Raw genomic sequence first — 26,338 nt, forward strand, 5'->3', positions numbered from 1 at the left:
CAAAATTTGAGGTAGTGCGTGGAATATATATTAAATTATATCAATTAATTATTTTAAGGATCCAAGCTAGGCTAAACATCCATAGCGTTGCTGTCATTTTTTGGTAATGCATGCATTGTTAATTAACATTCAATCATTTAAGATATGAAGTGCCTAAATGTCACATGATTTTTATATATTATTCCTAATTACAATCAATAGATTATTAATCTTTTCATCATATCGCATGATTATAAATTTTTGGTAAGTTTTTGTTAGGATTAACTTTCTGTTATAGGCGGCGTGTGGATATAACTATTATATTTTCATTGTAAAGCTTAAATTTAATTAATTAGTATGAAAAATAGATTAAAATAAATAAAAGAAATACTAAGTTTTATTAAATTAAATTTAAATAAGTTGTCATTAATTTTGAAATGAGAGATGGGAAAAAAATCGGGAATGGATATGTGAGATTTATTAGATAAATAAATAAATTTAAGCAATTTGCTATTATTGTAGTTTTTCCCATATTTTTTCATTAAAGAAATGAAGGTTCATTTTTTGTTTATGCACACATAAAATGAGATCATTGCAATTTTAGTAATATAAATTGGTCTATTTTGATTTTTAATAACTTAATTTGTCAAAAGTTTGGTTTTCATTCAATAACTTTGAGTTTTTTGGGGATTTTTTTATCCGAAACCACTAAATTCACTTGATATTACTTATTTGGCACAGATACTCTTATGTGATAAAAATAGAGTTTATATTACACAAATTAAAATATGCATAAAAATAAAGTGAAACGACAAATTTTTTTCATCTAGTTTTGAAATATTGAGGATTATGTTTTTTTATTTTCCTGAGTCTTTTTTATCTGATTAATTTTAATATGAGTTTTATTCTTTTTACATGTATCACGTATGATAGAATCAATGTCAAATAAATCGTATTCAATTGATTTATGGGTTTAAGACAAAAAAAAGACCAAAAAAGAAAATCTAAGTTACTGTATAAAAATTAAACTTTGACAAGTTATATGACTAAAACTCAAAACATATCGACTACGGAACTAAAATTGCAAATTTCCCCACTTAAAATACCAAATTTTATTGGTAGAAGGGACGGGTCTCTCTCTTTAACACTATGTATAGTAGATACGAAATTTTTTAATAGAAAATTGAAAAGACCAAATTTTGTCCCTCTTGTACCTTACAATTTTTATAAATGCAATTTATAATTGTTCCTAATATCTTTTTGTTAATATTGTTATTTCCATACAGGCAATTAGACTAGCTATTTGGTTGATCTTGATGATAGACAAACAAACAAATTATTTGTATTGCACAAAGACACAAATTACATGTATTATACCAGACACCGCAATAGCCAGTGTTGATCGATTATTTCCAAACCAATAAGCAGATTCCGACAGCCACAGATATCAAAATCCAAACAATAATCATCCCCACACACACGACATGATGCGAGAATCACAAACAGACATACAAACACGAGACAGATGTTTGGTACTGAACATGAATACTAGAGGATGGAATATGCCATCAAGGGCACTTGAGCCTATTCCCGCGTGTCCTCAAACTGGCGTAGCAGGGGCACAAGTGTGTGTTCCCATAAGTTCCCGGCGGTACACAGTTGCACCTCCTACAGCATCCAGTGCATGATCGGTAGCATATCTTCCTTCTTGATGCCCTGCTGCATCGCCTCGAACATTCAGCTGGGCAATCTGCAGCCCAAGATTCGTGCAGAATGTTAATTCAACCTCAGGAATACGAATTATCATGAGGAATATCATCGTAGATATTCGAAAGAAATCATGTATAGTGTATATATGTTACTGATTGGGTATTTCTGGTCATGGAGACCTCCTAGATTTCCTCCAGCTGCACCCCCCTGAACAAAGATGGTTCTCGATTTTCAAAAAATTCGGTATCTTTCTTAATTTGATTCTAATCAGAAATAGGGTGGTTTGATGAGACATAATTTACCACACCTGAGAAAGAGAATGTGCAGAGGTATCATAAGCGACTGATGTTGCCTCCACAAAACCCTGGTCAATATACATTCATTATGAACTTGGTTAATTATGGTGTATTATCCATTCGATCGATTATATATATATAGCCATTTATCAGAATGTACAAATGATATATGTACCTGTATGAACAAAATGGCAATCAGCAGAAGACACAGGAGCTTCATGATATTTGTTGGGATATCAAGATAATGTGTTAAGTGGACATTGTGCATGGGAATTAAGCGGGCTATTTATAGATATTTCGATGATTGATTTACTTTTGAAGGGGTCACATGCAATGGTCACAGATTTTTTGTTGGTTGGCTTAGGTGAGATAAGGCTAGTAAAAATTTAATGCCTCTCAACTTTTTGCGTTTTGAAAGTTTGTAGAGTCATCGACATATATCGCGTAAAGGCGTTTGTCATGGTATTACAACCTACAGCTCATGCCCAGTATAATGATTCTTTGGCTGGTTTGTTTATGGTCCCCTCCTCGGCAGAGCCCGGGATTGTAGCGAGGCAGACGTGCATGCCTTATATTTATATATTGTTTCAAAGTTATGCTAATTCTTAAGGAAAAAAATGAAACTGATGCATTAATTATTACAGTGGAAAACTATGTATTTTTATATGAGGTCTCGACTCTGAACAACGGCTCATTAATTGGCACTCACGAGGATATATNATATTCACTATTCAGTGTCTTTTGAGCATCATCGACAGCTGGCTGGCTGGCTACCCAATCATTGAATCTATACCAAGTAATATATTTTAATTTATTTTATTTTTTGACTTTATATGGGAACGATTATTCTTTTATATTAATTATATATTTATTATTTTATATTGACCCTTCCAGTTTGTTCTTCAATCAATTTTTTTTTTGCGTAACTCCAAATTTTCATTATTTTTTTTTATTTGAGGGTGTATTTGAATTGTCTCAATCAAATTATCTATTTTGAAAACAAATGTAATTAGCAAATTTAATACAAATTCATATCCTATCGATCTATTTTTTAATCATAATGAATTTCAAATTCATGTATCCAAATAGATCAGATAAATTCAAGGGAACACGAGAATGTAATTGGGCCCGAGTGCGTAGATATCGCTCCTACGAATCCTAAGAAAAGCTAGTAAATCATCATATGTGTCACAAAACAAGGCATTAGATGGGTCTATTAACGAAAATCTTCTGATGCTGAGTATGCACTTAATCCAACAAATTCAATAATAATAGTAGTAATAAGTTCATATGGATTAAACCGGTTCAAGATTTTCGGGTGATGAAACTAAATCAATTATGTATGATATCGGATTGGATGGGTTCCATATTTAATAGATTACCCAATCCAAAACAGAAATCATATTAAGCTAGATTGAAATCGAATTGGACCGAATTTAGACTAAATTGGAAACCATTTTTTTTTTTAAAAAAAAACATTATTTATATAAATAANGATTAAAATGGTTACTAATCTATTTTGACGCAACCCAAACCAATTCACTATTGATGTTAAATTCAATTCAATCCGGAACAAATTATATAGTTTACATATTAAATTAGACTTAATTCAGTTCGGTTTCAAATTGATTCAATCCATTAATCATGCCTAATTTGAAGTTCACAATTCAAATCACATCACACCATCCAAATAAAATAGTTCCATACCGAAGAAATTGGATTTTAAGTGTCCTATGTTTTCTCGAGTTTAGTATTTAAGCCGTTCAAATAGATTAATTATTCAACTAAACTGATCTCAACTAAACTATTTATGAGAATAATTCAAGAAATTGGATTCTCGTACGATTGATTTTTTTATGATTCTTTCATAGGAATTCAACGTACGTGACACTTGTTTTTTGGGCCTTGTTCATGAAAGTTAAAAAGGGCCTCGGACCTCGAAACTTGTTTTAGTATATATATATAACATTTAATATTCAAATTAAATTTTCATACTTTCATTATTGGGTCTGGAAATTTATTCTTTGATCTTCTGTATTTAATATTTTTCCATAAATTCATCTAGAATCTCACAAGCAAGGACGACGCAATAAACTCATCAAATTGATATACATTGCACCTGGAATTTCTTGCAGGAAAAACTACAAATTTTTGTTATATAAATTAGCATTTTTCATTTTTGTTCCTTAAAGTTTAGTCTTAGTATAATATATTGATGTTTGTTTTCAATTTTAGTTATTTTCATTTAATGTGATGTGTCGTTTTTGACATTGTTGGTGCATCGTTATTAATATCTGATGTCATGTCAGTACGTATATACCACAGGTGAAAAAGAACTAAAAATAATAATTCATTATAATAAAACCAAAATTTGATGATTCACATAGTTAAAAACATGCTAACTCGTACGGGAAACTACAATATTATTTTTATCTTTTTATGATTTTGGTCATTTAGTTTGTCAAATTTCAGTTTTATTCTAATATCTCTCAATTGTTGACAATTTTAGTCTCTCTCTCTCTTTTTTTTTTTTTTTATTTTTATTTTATTTTTACCGAAAGTGTTGCTCATGTGACATTACACGTTAGCTCTACGTTGGTATCACATCAACACCATGTCGAAAAAATTGTAAAAATGACAAATATAACATATCAAATTTGAAATATGATAAAATAATGGATTACCTAAAATCAAAAAAAGCAAAGTAGAAGCTCCAAAAATACAGTTTTCATTGGATGGGTGATTGGAGATGAGAATCCCTTACACAGAAAGGAGGGGAATCTGAAGCGATGGTCCATACAGATATTAAAAATGATGCCAAAAACACCAAGAATTGATTATGGCTTCAAATGAAGCAATCGATATCTATGAATATATAAATATTATATAGATATGGGGACACACAACTTTTGGGCTTCAATGATTCAATGTGGTCTGTAACCCCCGGCCTCCCTCTTCTATTGCAAGCAATGGCCAAGAAAATTAAATAATAAGAACATACAAAAATAGTAACAAAATAAGACGATCGAGGATTAAAATTTGTACTTAACTATAGAAATTTTTGAAATATGTGATCAGACGACATGGGGATTAATTTGGTAGTTGCACGGTTCTTGGGAAAATGACACGTAAGAAAAAAATATAAAAAGGAAATTTTGAGTGTCTTCGATCCTAGATGGATGGCACAGTTTGAAAAGCAAATAGAAATGTAGAGTAACATAGAAATCATCAAAGCTCTGATCAGACAAATCAAAGGGAATATTGAGAGACAACATTTGATATTTAGTTTTTGTGTGGAGACATGTAATCATTAGCTTAATTAGTTGAGTAGTGTCCCTAATCTCCACCCCCCTTCACTAGCTACATACAAGTTTAAGTCACTTTCAAGCTTGGTTAACCCCACCAGAATCCATGTATGTATGAATATGATCTGTATCATATTATTACAGTGTTGAAATATTTGTCCCAAAACGTTGATTGTGAAGAACATCTTTCTCAGTCCCACAAACCGCCCCAAATATATAATCCCCTCTTGCTTCGCTTACACTGTCACCGCTTTGCTAAAGCAACGTAACCGATCCCTTCGATCGATCGATCGCTCAAAAATTTCCAGTAAAATATTGTAATGCTCTATGACAGGTATAATATAAATTTGTTATATAACTGCTAAAGATATACTAATTAAAAATCAAAGTGCCATATATTACATGTTTAACAGAAATATATAAGACCAAAAAATATGCATATATTCTTTAACAAAAGTAGACATATATATTTAAAGTGTGGCAGGCTGCTGGTGTTCACATTAAACAGGAAGTATATATATTCTCGCATTTGACATTCATGTTTTCGTCACGCTGTTTGGAGTACAGTAACTTAAAACATACCATGAAAGTTGATTAACATGGAGGCTGAACTTTTGTGAAAATATATGTATGATAAGTTGGAAATTAAGGTAGTTTGAATGATGATAATTTGAGAATCTTGATCCTGAAGCCCAGTGCACATGATTTTCCTGTTATACTATTTTTTCAAGCAAATTAACTACTATTTTGGGGCATGACTCGAGTAGCCTTTCGGGTAACTAAAGATGCAGACAATTTAATTAACAAAATTTCATAGAGGTTCTACCAAAAACAAACTACATATACATATTATATAGGCTATGTTGCATAGATACGGGTACGGGTATCGTATCGCATACGATACGGATACGACGACACGTCAAATTCTGAAAATATAAGACACGATACGGCTAGGATACGACAATCATTAAAATATATATAAATATTATATATATTTATATTTATATAAATTTATAATATTTATATTTATATAAATTTAGTATATATGGAGCAGAAATAGAATGAAAGAGACGGACAAATGTATTTAGGAATTTAAAAGCCCAGCCCAATTTATTTTAAATTATTTTCCTTTTAGTCCTTAGAAATTTTAATTTTTTTAATTAACCCCTGAAACTTTTAAATATTTGCAATTTTGCCCAAACGTATCCGAAAAACGTATCCACGCCGTATCCATTGCGTGTCCTCGCCGTGTTAAAAACGTATCCGGTTGGTCAACCCTAAACAAAGTCAACGACACGGATTTTGAGGTATCCGACACGCGTATCCGTGTGTCGTATCCGTATCCGTGTCGTATCCGTATCCGATACTTCAAAAAAATTTTTTTAAAGGTATTCGTGCTACATAGTATATAGGTTGCTAGCTAGCTAGATAGTAGATAGACTCCTGAACGAATTCCTGGCTCCACACTCTTCACTTGTTACATCATTATACTTGTGGGTCAGTATTATAGCCATTAATGCATGCACCAGAACATAAACCCCCTTCCCCGAGTTGTAATAAAAAGAAAGAAATGCCTAATCTATGCTAACACCACAAAAACCACTCCTCGTGTAAGTTGTACCATATAATATATGAGATTCACCAATTTCACCGATTTCGTATAAAATTTGTACATGTTTTAGTACATCATATCCGACAGTAACACCACATCACCACCATGCAAAGACGAGGCTACTTGTGCTTAATTGGAGTACTCCGCGAGTACTTCCTCATTGCTTCTCGATCGGTATAGCGTACGTAGACAAAACCAAACCGAGAGGCATGAAAATGTACGTAGTACTTCTTTTATCTTAATGGTGGTCAAATACAGCAATTTGAGGGTTTTCTAATACGAAAATCTGTGCTGGGGATTATTAGGCAAATGCTTCTGCGAGAGAAAGCACATATGTACGTGGCATGCGGGACAAATAATTGACTTTAAACTAACCCTTTTTGTTCTATATATTTTGACTACATTATCGAGATATTTGAAGGCTTAGCTAATTTATTGTTAAAAAATTGTAAGTCAGATCTTCTAAACGGATCAACCTACATATAACCTGACTCACTAACTTGTCTTACCACAAACATGGGGATAAATAATTTTTTTGGTTCATTAACTTTGTCTTATTTTAAGTTTTAGTTCACCACGTCATCAAACTTTAGTTTTGATGGCTAAATTTTAATTTCCAACTAGTCCAATGAATAATGTGGCGAGACAAGTAGGAATTCCAGTGCCACGCGTCAACATTTTCTAACTGCACATTAGTATTTTTTGGTGTCATGTCAGCATATCAGGTATATGATCCAGTAAATGATGTTTTTGGATGATAAAGAGATTGTCCTTAATTATAGATATGATGGATTAATGTTATCAATCTTAATTACACTTAGGTTTCATAATGTACGTACTTTTATTTAATTGGAAAAATGGTGTTTTCTTTGGCTTTTTCTTGCTTAAATTAAATGATTGATAAATCTGATTAAATCTGCGGACACGGAAAAAGGGTCCCGCCTTTCATATAATTATAATTAGTAATACTGCATTGAATTAATTAAAAAATTAAAAGCTAGCTTTAAGTATCATCTATTTATTAAGGTTAAAGGTATAGTTTTTATTAAACAAATACTTCAAAATCAAGAAGGCCAAAGGTGATTATTTTTGGTGAATATCATGGATTAATTTGGGTGCTCCATAATTATAATATATATTTGTTTACAGAATTTTAGAAAAAGGAAAAGAACCTTACATTTTTTTAAAAGTAAAATTTTTATATTATTATTATACAAAATTATCGACTAATGTTTTTCAAATTAATTTTTCTCATTTATTTTTTAAAAAAATCATGCATCCATATTTTTCCTGTTTAATTAAATAAAAATGTTGATAGAAATAAAATCAAATATATGTACTCACTAAAAAAAAAACAAAACAAAATGTAAGGAATCCGTACAATTTTCTGAGGATGGATAAGATGGATCTTTAAGTTATAAATTGATTAAAGAATATTTTAACTTTCCGACCAGAACACAGACAANTCGACTAGCATTACAAAATTAATCTTCAAGATTGGATCACAGCAATTGCGTGCTAGAAACTATGGTGGATTCAGCATTTATTCGTCCACAATAAATTAAACTTCATATTTTAATAATTTTATATTTAAATGCTTTTAATTCAAATACATTTGGATTTCTATCCGAAATTTTAAATCGATCCACATCGAAACTATAAGAGCCGGACCTAAATATCATTCATTATATTCAATAATTGTGGCAGTGCGTAAATACATAATTAATTAATGATGTACTAATATTCTTATGCATGTGTTTTATGTTTGTATAGTCTATTTTTTTTAAATACTCTTGTTAAAAAAAATTAGAAATTAAATATAAATTTTTGTTATTTTTGATAAGTTTTGTGATTTTTGTTTTCATAAATTGCAATTTTTAATCCAAAAAACAAAAAATAAGATGTATAAGGACGGGGATGGAGCCAGAAAATAGAGGTTGTGGGGAAAAATAAATTTTTAAAAAATTAGGAAGAAAAGAGCAAATATTAAAGAGGAAAGTGTGAAAAATATACTGGGAAGTAGACATAAAGATCCAAACTTATTGTAACTTTATTATTTCAAAATTTAATAATTATGAGTTCTCACAATATTGATATAAATACTAATATGCTCCTTTTAGTTTAATTTTTCTATCCTCAATTTCAAGTGAAATTCAAATAATTTTTTTAAAAAAGGTTTTTTTTTTTTTTTACCTTTCATATATTATCGATTTATTTTACAAGATATGGTAGATTTTATTTTATTTTTTTTATAAAAAAAAAGAGTTTATTGTTCTTCTCTTGGAACACACTCAAGGGTACCAGTCTAGAGTGTTTTATAAAATGAATCGAAGGATATATTATTCTTTAAAATTGTTAGAAAGTATACATCCAAAAAAATAATGTGGTCCCTTTTTTGTTTTATCAACTACTAACGAAGAAATCTTTCTTGAAGTTAGAAACATAGAAGTCCTACGTCTGACAAACTGCAGAGTAAACGGGTTTTTGGCATTACATTCTTATTGCTTTTCACAAGATGAATTGTTTTTTTTAATGGATGATTAGAAATCTAATTTATTAAAATTGAAGTTCAAAACATAAAGATTTTATATTAAAAACATTTTGTGTAGAATTTCCATATACTTGAAGACATGGGCGTAGTTTACTCAAAAGCTCTGCTTCACCGTAAGCTTAATGTGTATATACAGTTATGAATTATATTTTAAGAATTCTAGTCATTGTGACTAATTTATATACATGAATGTCTATAAATTTTAAATAATCTAATGTTTGAGTTTAATAAATTGGACTTATTCTATATATATATATAGACACACATAAAATTAAGCGAGATGTTAAAATAAACAAAATATAACTAAATTATAAAAATCTATTTTAGTAAATTTGTGTATTTTCTTATCACTATCATATCCACTTTATAAAATTTTCAAAACTATTAATTTTTTTTAAATGATTTTATCATTCTTAATATAAAAAATTATTCATATACCATCTTATAAACCGTTAAATTTAAAATCAATCAAACATTCTCTAAAATTAAGAAAAATTAGTAATTTAAACGCAATCAAATATTATCCAAATTAAATCAAGTTTTTTTTTTTAAAAAAAAACTATAAAAAATTCTCAGTTCTGTTAAGTAGAATTCCTAGATTTGACAAAGTGAGTGAAAGTAAAATATAAAAATATAAGGAGTGGTGGTAGAGGTGGAGTGGAGGCGGTGGCGTGAGAATTCGGTGTCACGCCGCCCAAACAAACCTTTGATTTTGATCCATACATATATTTATCTGCCACCCCACTTCACGCGTAATCAATNCATTAAATGAATTCAGCGCCAAATTAAATTTTTAAAATTTTTCATACTTACATGCAAGTCTTCAGATTCGTGAGTCCATTTAAAAAAAATCAAAAAAAATCATAGAGATAAATTCTCGTACTCGACGGCATTCAAATTTAATTAACTCGAATATATAGTTCACTACCTGACTTTAATTAACAAAAAATATATAGAGTAAGTAAATTTTTTTATTGGTAAAAAAAAATTAATTTCTGTCATAATTAAGTGGAGTCACTTTCATCAACTCCCTCTAATTGGATGTTAGCGTCTGCTTATCATATAAATATGCAGTTCCATCTGATTTAATGTCACCCACAACATTTACACTCGACCCTCATAAATTCTTTATGTCACTTGCTGCAGCAGCTTCGGTACGTTAATCAACCAGTTAGCAGCTTCTCCGTCTCTCTTTCTTCTTTTACGATAAAGGTGATGATTTTCTTGATTCTAAAATTACACATAGTTGTTTAATGGATCATGCATGAGCTTGTGTGTAATTATATATATATCCAGAAGAGAAAAACTATCGTATATCGTAACCAAATATAACTGTAAGAAAGCTTTTTTTTTTCCTTTTCGAATATATCCATATTTAACAGCAAGAAAATGCATTCTTTAACCACAAAATTCTATCCATGTATAGTTAGGATTTTTTTTAGTTAGGATTTTTTTTAGTTCAATATANTCTATATGTCTAATTTCAAAATTTATGAATAAATTTTTAAAAATTATAGTTTTATCTCCCCAAATGGATACAGCCCTCATATACCATCAAAGAAGAATGATCATGTTTTTAATTCATAAATAATGGAGCAAAGGGTACTGGGTGTGAAAACCCCTTGTGCACCAGGAATTGGAAAGCACAATGAGTGGAATGCACTCAAAGAAATGAACATGCATGCCCGGCCACCCCATGTCTTTTCAAAAAGTCAAGTTTTACGGACACTACTAGCTCCTATTTTTATGTTCAACATAGTATAATTTTCCTTAATTTTGTGATATTATATATTCAAGTTATAGATAATTATCATAATTGGCCTAATTTTGTGGCATGGATACATGTTCGCTCTCTTCAACCACGAGCTAGCTAGGGGGGTTCGGGTACCACCATTTTCCTCATATTTCAAATGTATGTATCAAATAATTTTCGGGAGAGATCAAGGTTTCGACGAAAGGAGATCAAGGGAACTAATAACCGATCCTCGGATAATGATTTATAATTTCTAACTAATATTTTTGAATCTACGTACTTTTATATATCTAAGACCGAAAATATATCATTTGCTGCTCACATGAAATGAATCATGACATGTTCACTATTGACATAGTGTTGTGTGAGTTTTACTCTCTTCAATTTGCTGACCTTTTAATCAATAAGAATGTCCTTCGAAAGTAGCTTTACAAACAACATAAACAAGGAAATTTATATATATGTATATTGTTTTCTTCTAGTTTTTTTTTTTGTTTGCTTTGGACCAGAGGAATATAATGCATTTTCGTTGTTGTCATATTATTTTCCAGGAAAAAAATAACACTCTGAATTAATGGAGATGGAGTCATGTATTCCTCCAGGCTTTCGATTTCATCCGACAGAGGAAGAGCTTGTCGGCTACTATCTCAAAAGAAAAATCAACTCTTTGAAAATCGATCTGGAAGTGATCGTCGACATTGATCTCTACAGAATGGAGCCATGGGACATTCAAGGTGAGTACAGTAGTTAAATATTCTAGCATATAGTTTAATTCTTTAGTGCATTAATGGTTTTAAATAATTATGAATATACTGAATTCAATTATGTTGCAGATAGGTGCAGATTGGGATGTGAAGAAAGGAATGAATGGTATTTTTTCAGTCACAAAGACAGGAAGTATCCAACTGGCACGCGAACCAACCGGGCAACAAATGCCGGTTTCTGGAAGGCCACAGGGAGGGACAAGGCAGTGCTTTCTAAGGACAGAATCATAGGAATGAGAAAGACATTGGTGTTTTACAAAGGGCGAGCTCCTAACGGAAGGAAAACCGATTGGATCATGCATGAATATCGCCTCCAGACATCTGAACATGGACCTCCTCAGGTAATTCTTAGTACTATTGAAATTTAGCATTCAGCTCATGACAACTTAATAAAGAAAGGTCTTCAATTTTCAAAACATGCAAATTGAATCTCGTTTTAAAAAAAAATGGATCCACAATTTTATTCTTGTAAATTTATTTTTGTAATTTTTGTATTTTATGTTGTTAAATTTCAGTTTTAATTTGTTTTTTTTTCTCGCAATTCTATTAATGACACTGATGTGGTGCCGACATGTCGTTGACATATGCAATATAAAGTTCACAATCTTGTGGAAAAAATGAAAAGAAATTCCAAAAATTGAAAAATACAGTATTTTTACTGTTTATTTCTTCTAAAAATATATTTTTTCAAAGTTTGATGAAATTATTGTTTCTCTTGAACTTTGAAAAAAAAAAAGTATTCATACCTAGCTATAAACTCATGGGGTGTTCTCCGTGGTCCTAAAATAGGTTATCTTTTGTATGAATTCTATTGCAGTTTGAAATTTTCTTGTTTGCAATGATTTGATTGTTGATAAACAATTAATTTCCAAAAGCACTTTCCGAGGTTCGAAATACTAATTGGAAGTGACAAGTAGTATAATATATAAAAGATAATCACAGCAATTACATATTTGGAATATTCTTAGTGTGTTGGAAAATGTAACAGGAAGAAGGCTGGGTGGTATGTCGAGCATTCAGGAAGCCGAATCCAACTCAGAAACAAGGCTTTGTTGATCCATGGGATTATAATATGAACAGCAGAAAATTCAAGATCCCACCATATCCCAGCTCCCCAAGTAGTCATTTTCTGCACAATTTCAACCCCATTACTCATGATGAATATGATCAAACTCCACTAATCCCACATTTCGAAAATCATATGCTGGAGCTTCCGAATCTTGACAGCCCCTCCATTTCAACGAGTTTTGCAACAACTACAAACAACTTTGAAGAAGTTGAAGATGAAAAGAGCAGCTTCCCCGATGATTGGAAATCGAGCTTCGATAGAGAAGATATTGGATCACAAATACTTCATCTCGACCCTTCATCGCATGCGAACCCAAGCTTGCCCCCAGTATCTTACAATATTGATGAGTTAGCGGCTCAAAACCATCTAACTAGCGTATTTGAATCATTTCCTGAATTACTGTAGCTTAGATCAATGCATTCATAATATATAGGATGTTACATGGCATTGCAAAAGCAATTAATATTGGCTTTTGTCTCCTAAAAATCCATTATATATATATATATATATATAGGGCTAATTATATATGCTTGTTTTTATAACTTTTTGAATGTTTTTGTTGTAATAGCAACGGTGAATTGTATTCTCTGTAATAAGCTTAAACTATTTACCTCTCATAGTTATTATAAATGGGATTTAAGCCTTTGCAAGCCGCCTTTCTACTAGACTAAAATATTATTATACATATGTATTTATATTCCATCTAATGAGAAAAAATATTCTGTATATTCACATTTTTGTGTAACAATGTGTACTAGTGATAAAAATTTGTCATATGTATCAATTATGAAAAGTTAAAAAAGACGTTATAACTAATTAATTAAGAAATGAGTATGATAAAGATCGAGTTTGATTCTCCCTACGAACGCTTCTCGGGAAAGCTTGTCACATAGAACTTGACCAGTGTAATTTACCTGGCTAACGCGGTTTGCGAACTATTTAATCAGTATGAGGTTTACTCAGTGCGCACTGATAGCGGTAATGGGTTCCGACTTCATAAAAAAATACAAACATCACAATAGGACATTTACAAGAAGCAAAAAAAGGAACGTGAGAAATCAGCAATACTAAAATTTAACCAATAGAATTGTGAAAAACCATAGTAAGCATTTTTTCATCATTGGCAGAATGCTCAAAAGTGACACACACTTTATTTGGTCTCCTAGCCATTATTCCAATTTGTTCTTACAGAATATGCAAATCCTGGCCAAGATTCTATTCTTTTAAAGCCTTCCAATACTATAATTACATACTCAATCCCCTCTTTTCTCCAAGAAACAATTAAGTATACTAATTCCCCGATCCCCATATTCCATTGATACCAAGGAACAATGAAGCCCTTCGTTCTCACCTTATTTTGTTCCTCTTGTACTCCTTCCTCTCTTCCTTATCATTATCTCTAGCTATATGTAGAAAGTTTTCTACCGACACGAAGCTTCCTCCCAGCTCCAGGCCGGGTTGGCCAATGCTAGGAGAAAACATGGAGTTTGCCCTCATAGGACCTCAGAAATTTATCAAGGATAGGATGCAAAAATACTCTCCAAACGTACGTGTTCCAGACCTCGTTGTAGGGAGAAAAAATGGCTATATTCTACGGTACACAAGGCAAAAACTTCCTTTTCATGAACGAGAACAAATTCCTCGCTTCATGGTGGCCACAATCAATGAAGAAGGCCCTGCTGTTCCCCGAATTTGTCTAGAGTAACTTGAAAGAAGTGACGGCCTTATGAACGTAGCTTCCACGGGATATTCTCAAGCGCGAAGCACTGAAACAGTACATACCGGTTATGGACGCCTTAGCACGTGAACATTTGGCTAAAGAGTATGCTAAGCTAGAAGTTTTGGTTTTCATGCACAATGTGGTGAGAAGATTTAAACTTGAGAAGGATATTCCGAACGAGAAGATTGTGTATTATGCTTCCCGGCCCTACGCCAGTTTATGGCCTTCCGGTTCACCTCCAGCCACACCAAGAAAGTTGAATCCGCTTCTTTCAGTAATTTATCTACGCTTGGTATGAGTATCATCAAGTGTAAACTGTTTGTTTATGTATTTATAAGATCGATAATAAAGAAAATTACATGCATTCATGTGTACAATTTCCTCAGATATCCCTTGTTAATTTCTTGGAATTATTCTCGTCGTGACAGAAACCAATGGTTTTTTATTCTCTAGAGCTCTATATTTTTCATAAATGACTTATTTCCAAAAATAAGGGGAATTTTTTATTTAGAGATCCTGAGTAAATAAAATTTTGATTCTCAGATTTCCCGAACAAATAAAATTGAAACAACTGTAACTGAAGATATATAACGAAAGAACAATAGATCAATTTTCTATTAAAAAAATTCTGATTGATCGATTGATCTGAAGCTTCCATTTCCCATATATTCAACTGAATCAAATTAAAATGGAAAAGGAGCTAGCCAAGAACATTCAAGAGAGTCTTGATTTTCTAATTAACCAAATTCTGTACACTTGATCATAATTAATATCAATACTTCTTCCAGAAGCTCTTTCACCTTTCTCCAACAGAGTCAGTGGCTTCTAGTTATGAATCATCTGTCATCTTACATTACCATGTATGCGATAAGGTTTCAACTTGGTGTTATGTGAGCCATCAGAATCAAGTTCACGTTCTTCTGGTTACATTTAAGTACTGCTATTGATCGATATGAAACCATCATGTTTCAAGCTCTAAGTCGCCTTAATGCGATATACGCAATTAATCTGTACCCTACAAACATGATCAGCATCATGCTCACACACACTGCAGGATGGATTTGGCCACGAATATCTTCGTCTATGAATTTACAGGTCGATTTGTCCCGTCTCCCTGACAAGCAACCGAGGAACGTGTAAATTCCTTCCCCATCCCCATATTGAACATGGATAAGAAGCCTGTAGCTGTAAAATGTAGTTGAAACATATTTTATCCATGACATGAAGGATGGAATTTTGTGCACATAATACCCTCCTGTCAGGACAAAAGCCAGCATTGTGACAGTGACTACAGTTGAAGCTTTCTTGGAATCCATCATCAGTGCGCCAAGTGCCAGACCGAGCCCTTGAGAAACGAGCACATAGCTGAGCAAGACTAGCAGTGTCAGCAAAAACGAAGAGAGCTCTGGTTTTAGCCCTGTCATCCAATATGCTATGGAGAGGAACAATGTGGGAAGGATCAACTCCATTGGCAAGTCTCCGGTGATTCGAGCCATGAAATAAGACAACAACGTGAACATACCGGAGGCCCTTTCTTTGATAAAAATAGCTCGTTCTTGAGGGAAGGCGAATACCGCGTTGAAAGATGGGAAAACTCCCCAGAAGATGCTGATGAAGAAGAGAAGGCCAAGACGATCTTGGATGTCATGGTAATCTGAATGCCACCACATGAGACCGGCCAGTAACGAAGCAGTGATCACTTGAAAAACTCGTAAAGAATTGAAAGTTTCATGCTTTCTCTCCTTGAGGTTCCTTTGGAGGAGAATAGTAAATTGATGGACAAAAGTTGAGAAATGGCTTGTGCAACCATAATGTTTGGTCGTATGGCTTGATCTGTCTCTCGGGACTATGCTCGGGGCATCCCTGCAAGCTAATTTTACCTTGGGAGCTAGTACACTGTTGTAGGATTGAACAAGGGATTGTCGCACATTAGGCTTTTCTTTCTCACTCGAACCATCGAGCTGGCATACACCTGCACTCATGAAAGTGGATTCGATCAGCACACATCAGAAACTGCAACCCCGTCTATGCAATAATGCATGGTTCAAAACCTACACACACAAATTTACATCCATTGCAGCTATTCTTAATTTCTTCTAAGAAGATTGCCGTAAATTCCACGCAAAAGGTAATGCATATACCTGTGCAATGTTCAGGAATACACTCTACTATGCATCAAAAGTATTAGTGAATTAGCTTCATAAAGAGATTAGCAAAAACAGTGTCCCTCAGATATCCTCGACCACGTACACGTTAAACGTAATTCTTAATTGGTTAAAGCAACTTGAACTTATGATATTTCTCGTAGGCTTGCAAGTTGCATGGCAATACATATATAGAAACTGTAGAAAGATAGCATTATAGACATCTGGTGAGCCAAAACATATTAAACGCCATCTTAGTGGAACGTATAATTTAATGCACATGCATCCATGCTAATATTACTATTAACAAATGAAGTTTCAACACATATTAAATTACGATTGGTTAGTTAAAAAATTGTTGGTTGTGCAATAGAGTATTTAAGATATTAGAGATTTAGTAAACAATGAGTGGGGAAAGTGAAGCTGACTAAAGCTATCCAAAAACGGTGGTGGAAAGGTGGTAGTCCACTCAACATAATGCTTGCTGCTAATGGACTTGGTCCACCATTTCCATTTCCTTTACATATATTTAATCATTTAATTTTAAAAAAGAAACAGAAGAAGAAATTTATTTTATTTTTCGAGAAAAGATGAAGAAAAGTTTATTTAGTGGGAGTTCTACCTGCATTTTCCAAATGAAGGAAAATGATGTACCTAAATGCGAATAACATAAAAAGAAGAAGAAAAAAAAGCGAGATAAAGAAACACTTTTAGCAAAATTTAAGATTCTTTAAACACTGGATAGGCTAATCAAAGCCAAGTTTTTAAGATTTCGAACCTTTGACATCTGATTTATTAATATGTAAATGAATAACTGAACTGCTTGCAAACGTTTTTTTAAATGAAATTTGCAATTTCAATCCTAAATACTAGTATGTTGATTTGATTATAGACGTTATCAAATATCAATTTTAATCTGTCATTATTTTATTTTATTTTTTTGTAGTTTAGCCCTTCAACGTGACATCAGTTTTACGTCAGCATACGTAGTGCTCATATAATATAAAGTCACATCAACAATCCATATAATATATTAAAAAGAGATTAAAATTATCAAAATTTGAAATATTTAGAATCCATTTTGACAACATAAAAAAAACTAATTTTTTTTAGAAAAAAACAAACATATTGACCGAAAACTGCATTTTTCTCCCTTTTTCCATATGAAAGTTAAGTTTAAATCGAACGGCTCACGAGCTAGTGTTAGTCTCATTCATCTTACACTAAGCGTATCAAATATTCTTGTAAAAAGTTGTATATATTGGTTAGGTCAAACCAGTGGAGCCCATAATCTTCAGCAGAGCTTCAATAGATGGTCCAAACAATTAAAACACTATCCAAAAATAAAAATAATTATATTTCTGCTATCTCAATCAGAACAAAGTTGGTCTGCCGATAAATTAAAGTACTTTAAAGGTAATGCAGACGTGTCAAACTCATGCATGTTAATACCATTAAAATTCTTCCTTCTTTATACCTTTCTCAGACGTTAACATATCTTCTTTTCAATACCGATTAAGAGACGCCATTTTTCCCAAAATACATGCAAACATTATATATATCATGAAGAAATGGATGTGTTTGGGGCTAATGATATTAGTTTCTCTCCATTGCATTGGTTCAATAAAAGTCAAAAATAGTAGAAGAGATTTTGCTTATAATTCACATTAAACAAGAGTGTTCTAGGTATGAATTATTATGAAACATCATCTAAACGTGTGGGGAATAAAAAAGTTAAAAAAAAATTTAAAACATAGAAGAAAGAATAAAGTAGATATGAGAATCCAAAACATATAAGATAGTGTTTGTGGCGCAAAGTGTTTTACGCTCAAAGAAGAAATATTATACACTCCCTAAAAAAGTGCAAATAGTAGAGAGCGAAGTCCACAAGTTCAAAAGCTACGGGACATCTTCCTCCTTTAATTTACAAGTCAAATTCCCGACAAAAAGACATCAACAATCGCAGGGAAAGAATGGATAAAAACCCATGAATTTAAAAAATAAGAAAAGGTATTTTTCATATTCAATATTTGAACATTAATTGTAAGAGGTTTCCCAATCAAAATGAGCTTTGATGGGATGATTTTATCATCCAAACACGGTCTGAATCACAATCAATCACCTACGGTACTACTCCCTGATGCATCGTGGCAGGACCTCGAAGTTTCTTTAGATTATAGTTTTATCTTAAAATTTCATTAAAATAATAAGTATATCCACTGCACAAGGCTATGTATCCGAAGTATAATAATTGAAATATATGGATATTACTATAGATAGTAACTTGAGTGAAACGTAGATCGAAGGAAAGAGCTAGGTGTAAACAAATGTCTTTATCTTTCGTGAGAGGTTTTAAGGATATATTTCTAACGTAATGCAAAATATATACATATGCATATCTCAATTAAGGTAAGGAAACAGGTTATATAAAGTAAAGCAAATAAATGCATTAAGAATATATGTAGTCAAGCAACCATGCGTACCATTAGCGAGATCAAGCATGAAATCAGCAGGATTCATGGGGAAACATGGCGAAAACCCCACGCTGTCAAAATAACCCATCGCTTTACTTTGTTTCCCGAAGTATATGCACCGCCCCTCCGACAACACAAGCAAATCGTCAAACATCTGGTACACACGGCTAGACGGCTGGTGCAAGGAAGTCACCACCGTCTTCCCCTTCGCCGCCAGCCCACCCAGCGTCGAAACCAGCCTAAACGCCGCCGTTGCGTCCAGACCGGAGGTGGGCTCGTCCAAAATCAACAAGCTCGGGTCTACCAACATCTCATGAGCTATGCTCACTCTTTTCCTTTCGCCGCCGGAGATCCCGCGTATAAAACTGTTACCTATTATTGTATTCTCGCATTTCGACAAACCCAGTTCGGTGATCACCGACTCTGCGATCGAAAGTTTCTCGTTTTTGGGTACTGAGTTCGGGAGTCTTAGTAGTGAGCAGAAAACAAGAGTTTCTCGAACTGTTAGGTGAGGGTACAGCACGTCGTCCTGCGTAACAAAACCAGTTCTTTTAACCACCTCTTTCGTTAACCTACGATCATTGAAGAGGACTGTTCCCGAGAGGCCATGGCCATGGTGGAGGCGGCCGGCTAGTGCGTTCAACAACGTTGATTTTCCGCTGCCGGAGGGGCCAAGAATAGCCAGGATTCTCCCCGGCGCGGCCATGCCTGTGATCCCATTCAAGATGGTTCGTTCTAGATGCTGTTGAGCCACCTCCGGTGGATTCTCCACGTCTGATGATGGCGCGGACACTCCAGCAAACATGCTTCTAATGCTGACGGTCCTTGACTTCGTGTTTCTGTCATGCACCTTTACTTTGTATGCAACGTCCGCGAACTGCACTCACAATACAGCCAAAAACGAAACACTCGATAAATCCATATATAAACTCCCATTCAACATACCAAATTATTTAAAATTCAACGGAAATGCTTTCTTACTTTTAGAGTAATCGGGAAAGAAAATGGAAGGCTCCGAGAGTGAGTCGAATCCACCGAAGATGAGCTTTCTCCTCCATTAGTAGTAGAAACAGCTTCTGCTGCTTTTCCAGATTCCAGCATTGTGACTTTCTTTGAAATGGGAAATTGGAGTTTGAAGGTTATAAATTAAGAAGATATAGAAGTGGAATGGAGAGGCATAGCATGGCTATATTGCTCTATTTATTTAGGAACACATCATCATATTCGCAACGTGGCGTTAATCCTACGAAGCCAGGTGGATTCTTGCTTCGTCAGTGCGTGCGTCGAACCGACCGCTTCACAACTTAATTTCTTGCTTTTAATCATTTCCTATATACTTGAACTTGCCACGATCTTGCATTTTGTAAATAATAATAGCTCAGTACTCCAAAACAACAAAAAACTTGTTTGTTTAAATTTCTGAAATAGCTATATTCCTAACATTTATATATGATTTATTTTGATAAAACTCCACTAACTCGGCCTTTTTTAACTACTAGTATATATATGTGTGTATATACATACATAATGGTTTGGGATTTGTTGATATTTAAGGTTTTCAATGTGACAACCTTAATTAGTGGCTACACCCATTGAACTTGACCCCCTCCACTAAGGATAGGACGCCTCTCTTCTTTTTTCTCATCATCCCTCATTTTTAGTATGGAGGATTGAGTATAAAGTGGTCTAATTCCATGTTTCCATTAGGGTAGGTAGTAAAATTGGACTGGGCTTCCATTAATTTCAACAGTCGGTATGCTGCTATATCTAGATATAATTTAGAGTAACAATCTTTTCGTTTTTTAATTAATAATTTGAATTTAAAATAAAAATAAAATATATTAAACTAGTGCTGTATTTGTTATTAAAATGTAACATAGACTCGTAACTAGCTAGGTTGTCCGTTACATCATGTTTTTAGACATGAGACCACTTGGGATATTTCGCAGTTTCACTCAAACTATAAGTCGTCAATAATTTGACAAAGTTGACATGCAATGGTTATTTATTTAATGCGTGGTTACGTAGAAAGAGCGTATGGAGGATCAGAGTAATCGTTTTTGGCACTTTATCTAACAAAATTCAATGTATTCATGCAGCTGTTTTTAGTAAACGAGATTCAAAGTTTCCACCACTGGGGCACTGAATTCTACGACTGACAATTATTGTGCCATCTGAATTTGTTTGCATCATTTACTGCTACTTTCTTCTTTGGTAAAAACAAACAAATTTCATTATTTGCTAACACACACACATATATAAATATATATGGAAATAAATAATATATATTGCTATATATTTTTTTAAAAATTTCCCAATATATCAATGATCATCCCCCGAAGACAGATTTTTAAATTTGCAATGATAATGGATGCTTTTTGTCTGTTTCTTCGTATGGAAATTTGTAGAGAATGCTTGGCACTGTTTGAATGTAATAGGACAGTTTCTTAGGACGCGTGTCGCATTTAAAGTTTCTGCGTTTTGGCCATTAGACCATATTTCAGGGCTTGGCATCTCTTCAGCATTATAATATTTATCAGTTCTATATTTAATTTGATTATTTTAATAATTTATATGTCATAATTTTGAACGATGGAATTAATATAAGTGATATTTGTTTTTATCATCATTGAATCATCAGAAAGTAAGATTTGAAGATTTCTAGGTAAGATTTGAAAATTAAAAATTTCAAATAAAAGTTTATTCAGTTAGTCACAGAATAAAAAAATTTGATGGAAAGCAAAGAAAAAAAAATCCAGCTTCAGCAACGTTTCGACCGTTGCTAATAGACAACTTGGCAAAATTCATGTTGCTAAATATTTAGAACAGTTTTAAAAAATCATTTCTATTAGAGACAATATTTTGACAATCCGTTGCTAATTTTGCTAATGGTTTTAAAAAAAACCGTCACTAAAACTAGATCGGTACAAATTGTACCTATCAGGGTGTTTAGCGATAGTATTTTTTAAACCGCGCAATATATATATATATATATATATATATATAGTCATAGTTACCCTACCTAGATATATAGTCATTACACAACTGCGTCCTAAAAATAATTGATGTACTTTCTAGTTTCAAGCCCATTGACACTATCCCTGATCCCCACCTAAATAATCAATGATAACAAGGTGGTTTCACTAATGAATTTTGCTACTGAAAAGTATGGTAAATGGTGTAAAAAGAAATGGGCTTTTTTTCCCTACCCCAATAAGACAATGACAAGTTTTTGAAAGTTAATGAAAGAGTCGGAATGGAACAAGTGTGATCTAACCGATTGATTGATTGATTATACAGATACATGGGTTAGTCTATATTTCACCAAAAATAATTCTCAATATATCCTCACATTTTAATGAACACGCCAAGGGACTTTCTTCCATTTTCTGCAGATCGACTTGCCGCTCCGTGTGGCTTTCTCAACAGTGTATTAAACTTCGATTGTGATTGTTCAAAAACTGGATTGTCAATAGTTCAAATTCAATTATCTTCGCAAGAACTGTTCTATTTATATTCACTAGAAAAGTGCACATGCGTTGCACGTGAGAACCTAAACTGCTGAAAATATATGTACGAAATTTTGATCATAATTAAATTAATTAAACATGGCTAATAGTATTTATCAATTGAAACAAACCAAGTCACAAAAAATAAAAAAATCATGATCATAGACGTTATATTTATCGGAGAAGTTATCTTATCCACTTGACACACTTTTCAATATGCTTTTTGGTTGATTTTGACAGCTCAATATCTCTTTGTTGTATTTTCTTATAATATGCATATAACCATTTTGGTATACTCAACAAGTATCTGATCGTTTTTAACATCTATTATGTTATTCACAATCCTCATCTGTGATCTGACATGCTTGTAGTTTGCTTCATTATCACGATATTTTTTCGGTTTTCTACATTGTTTTTATCTGATAATCTTATTTTTCCGACTCTTTGTTTTGTTGTTAAATGATTTTTCAGTTTTTGACAATCAACTATAACTCTTAAGAAAAAATACTTTTAGTCGTGATAGATTTTCACTTGTGACTAAAAGTATGCATAAGATGTATATTCTTCAACAACATAATCAATTAATAGTATTGCATCTTCTTCAAACATTGTGATATTTGTGATATCATTTTTATATATTTAGTATCAATATTGTCAACATATAGCTATAATGTTAATAAATTATTAACAATTATTTCTCAATCACTGTGATAAAAAATACTTGAAGATCTCTTTAAATGAATATATCTTATAATTGTGTCCTCGTTTAATTTGACGCAATTCAGGAAAATCATCTCGTTCATCATTTTTTTGAAAGCTTTAGAACAATGATTGCGTGCATCATATCATGAGGATGATATAATTTCAATCTAATTTATTGAGTCTAGAACATAATATTATATTATTCATTTAAACAAAACGAATTTTCTTCTATTGAGTTGATATTTTGTTTTATAATATTTTATATCTTATGGAACGACATACAAAATTAATAATTGTATTTAAAAAATCTTGAGAAAAGACACAAATAACGTAATTAAGATATGCGTATGAGATATCATTCAAATATATGTCAACATATTAGTCTTATTCAATATCTCATCTAATAATACAATTGTTCATATTTCATAAGCATTTTATGATGATCAAAATTAATTTTATGAAATATTGTAGAATTCTATTTGAATTTCAATATTTGGCTAAGTGAATTTTTTTGGTGATGAGTTTTCTATGCTAGCATCGTATATCTTATTAATTAGTTGGTTAGACACTTTAACTAAAAAAGAGATAAAAACAACCTTTTAGCCACCTCGAAATATATCGAGATAATGTTGGAGGAAATAAAGTGAAACTTGCTCAATATCTCAACAAAATGCATAAAATTGATCTATTGTGTCCACAACGCTTTAGAATTATTCTCATATCATCATAAATAGAATGAGAAATATGCACATTTTGTTTTTCATGTATTTTTTTTCTGAATGAAGGAATTTTTTCTTTTTGAAAAACTATTTTATTTTTTAGAAATATTGACATTTTATATGATATCCATATATCACAAATCATGAAATAGCAACATAATCACTATATAACACTTACGTTAACGTACACATACAATTCTTCAATTTATTCTTCATTGTGCTTCATTGAAATTTAAATCTGAATCATTCTTGATCTTAACATTTTGCTTTAAATACGATTTAATATGTATGTATATGTTTCATGTTGCTTAGTTAGACCTAATTTCAAATATCTATAAAAAAATGTGCTTGAATTATATCATACAGAAATTAGGACATAGTAATACGTAACATTATTATTTATTTAACATGTCTTTTATTCATCCACTATATTTGTATTAACTTTTTTGTTCAAAATCTGACGCATTTCTTAGACTATATGTATGAAGAACCAATATATTACATATTTTACAGAAACCATCTATTATCCTCTTCGTAGGACAGAAGACCCAAAATATGTCGCTTTGATTGGTGTACTCTCATACTTATTTTCATATAAACAACAAGACACATCATATAATATCATAAAAATCAATTACCGCCAACAATATTAATCAAATGAATAAAAAAATCATAACACAAGCAAGAGAAAAATGATAAGTCAAAGTTTAAAAATAATTTATTTTGTACAATAACACAGAAATTGAAGTATATATGAGCAACAAAAAACATAAATCACTCTCAAATTAAATACTAACTTATATTATTCACAATTTGTATAATTTTTCCAATATTTTTTCCAAATAAAAAGAAAGCATCTTATTAACGTCATTATTTCATAGATATTCCACATATTTTTTTAAGGAAAAAAAACACACAAAGAGAAAAATGGTGCCTGGAAATCATCATGAAAAAATCCTTTAATAAAACCATTAAGAAAAATAGTCGTAAAAATATAATATAAAGTCACACAATTTTTCTTAAACCTAAAAAAAATATTAGACCATTGACAAAATATATGTAGCTACAACAAAGCATGTGTTAACTCGTGATATAATTAAAATTTAGAATCATGCATAATCATTGAATTAGAACAAAATCGCATGTCAAAAATCTATTGGATATTATATCTTTTAACAATTTATCCATGTTTGTCGTCCACAAGAGGACTTCTAAATGTACCGAATTTTTTTAGTCCACCTATTATTTTCACAATAAATAATACTACAAAAATAATATAAGCAAGCACATAAAAATTCAAATTCAAATACTTTCTATCAATCTAAATACAAAAATTTTTAATAGACAATACAATAATGTAGTAAAAATTTTAAATATTGATTTATAGACACGAGTCTGGAAATACATTTGCCCCAATAAATAAAAAATATTATCTCTTGATATTTTGAGACATAAGGTAAAAACAAAAAAATATTTCGGCTCTTTCGGTGAACAAACAAATCACATATACAATTCAAACACAACATGATCAATACAAATGACATATAATAATAAAACATGTTAACTCTAGGCTAAAAAAAACTCATCTCATTGCAAGAATACAAAATGATCAAATGGATCATATTATTTAGTAATATTTAATTAGCAGCACATATAACAAAAAATTGACTAAATAGTTTAAAAACAGTGTTTGAAATCATTTACATACAAACATTTCTCTCAATCACGTATCTCTATTGACACATAAAGAGTCTTAAAATATCTCTATTCTAAATGGGAGAAAGAAGTTTTATATGACCTTAATATTTATTAATAATTTATTTTTATTCAATCCGACTCATCTCCCTTCGTCTTCCCATTATTATCCTATTGTTCGTAATATTAACAATTTTTTTAATGTATAACATTAAGATAGTGATTTTCTATTAATTTGATGTATAAATTAAAGTAATTAACTTTAAATTTAAAAGTAAAAGTAAAAGTAAAATTAAAATGATAAATAACTTGATTGAGTTAAGTAATCTATCAATA

The 26,338-nt window shown here is 31.7% G+C and overlaps 3 protein-coding genes and 1 pseudogene across 3 annotated transcripts; 2 read left to right on the forward strand and 2 right to left on the reverse strand.

Annotated features, from left to right (window-relative positions):
• Positions 1 to 1,299: 1,299 nt before the first annotated feature.
• LOC140961791 (uncharacterized) lies at positions 1,300 to 2,307 on the reverse strand. The gene is made up of 4 exons (XM_073420494.1): positions 2,161 to 2,307; positions 1,997 to 2,053; positions 1,842 to 1,896; positions 1,300 to 1,729 (listed from the first exon to the last, which is right to left on the reverse strand). Exons 1-4 carry the CDS (start codon positions 2,251 to 2,253, stop codon positions 1,548 to 1,550), a joined length of 387 nt encoding a protein of 128 aa, XP_073276595.1. The 5' UTR covers positions 2,254 to 2,307; the 3' UTR covers positions 1,300 to 1,547.
• A 9,413-nt stretch (positions 2,308 to 11,720) lies between these two features.
• LOC140961800 (NAC domain-containing protein 30-like) lies at positions 11,721 to 13,540 on the forward strand. Its single transcript, XM_073420506.1, has 3 exons — positions 11,721 to 11,940; positions 12,040 to 12,311; positions 12,959 to 13,540. The coding sequence occupies exons 1-3, from the start codon at positions 11,781 to 11,783 to the stop codon at positions 13,442 to 13,444; spliced, it is 918 nt and encodes a 305-aa protein (XP_073276607.1). The 5' UTR covers positions 11,721 to 11,780; the 3' UTR covers positions 13,445 to 13,540.
• Positions 13,541 to 13,987: 447 nt separating this feature from the next.
• Positions 13,988 to 15,057, forward strand: LOC140958453 (beta-amyrin 6-beta-monooxygenase-like; annotated as a pseudogene).
• A 294-nt stretch (positions 15,058 to 15,351) lies between these two features.
• Positions 15,352 to 20,746, reverse strand: LOC140971656 (ABC transporter G family member 25-like). The gene is made up of 3 exons (XM_073434021.1): positions 20,359 to 20,746; positions 19,387 to 20,254; positions 15,352 to 16,731 (listed from the first exon to the last, which is right to left on the reverse strand). The coding sequence occupies exons 1-3, from the start codon at positions 20,476 to 20,478 to the stop codon at positions 15,728 to 15,730; spliced, it is 1,992 nt and encodes a 663-aa protein (XP_073290122.1). The 5' UTR covers positions 20,479 to 20,746; the 3' UTR covers positions 15,352 to 15,727.
• Between the last annotated feature and the right edge of the window lie 5,592 nt (positions 20,747 to 26,338).

This window comes from Primulina huaijiensis, chromosome 2 (genome assembly GCF_012295235.1).
Source record: "Primulina huaijiensis isolate GDHJ02 chromosome 2, ASM1229523v2, whole genome shotgun sequence".
NCBI classification, from domain to species: domain Eukaryota; kingdom Viridiplantae; phylum Streptophyta; class Magnoliopsida; order Lamiales; family Gesneriaceae; genus Primulina; species Primulina huaijiensis.

Bases quoted from the DNA above. Each gene is read 5' to 3' on its own strand.
- LOC140961791 (XM_073420494.1), bottom strand. From the start codon at position 2,253: ATGCACAATGTCCACTTAACACATTATCTTGATATCCCAACAAATATC. The intron at 2,054-2,160 runs GTACATATATCA...TATATTGACCAG, and splicing joins TTGCCATTTTGTTCATACAG to GGTTTTGTGGAGGCAACATC. The intron at 1,897-1,996 runs GTGTGGTAAATT...ATCTTTGTTCAG, and splicing joins CTGCACATTCTCTTTCTCAG to GGGGGTGCAGCTGGAGGAAA.
- LOC140961800 (XM_073420506.1), top strand. From the start codon at position 11,781: ATGGAGATGGAGTCATGTATTCCTCCAGGCTTTCGATTTCATCCGACA. The intron at 11,941-12,039 runs GTGAGTACAGTA...ATTATGTTGCAG, and splicing joins GGAGCCATGGGACATTCAAG to ATAGGTGCAGATTGGGATGT. The intron at 12,312-12,958 runs GTAATTCTTAGT...AAAATGTAACAG, and splicing joins CTGAACATGGACCTCCTCAG to GAAGAAGGCTGGGTGGTATG.
- LOC140971656 (XM_073434021.1), bottom strand. From the start codon at position 20,478: ATGCTGGAATCTGGAAAAGCAGCAGAAGCTGTTTCTACTACTAATGGA. The intron at 20,255-20,358 runs GTAAGAAAGCAT...TTGTGAGTGCAG, and splicing joins CTTTCCCGATTACTCTAAAA to TTCGCGGACGTTGCATACAA. The intron at 16,732-19,386 runs GTACGCATGGTT...TCATGAGTGCAG, and splicing joins CATGCTTGATCTCGCTAATG to GTGTATGCCAGCTCGATGGT.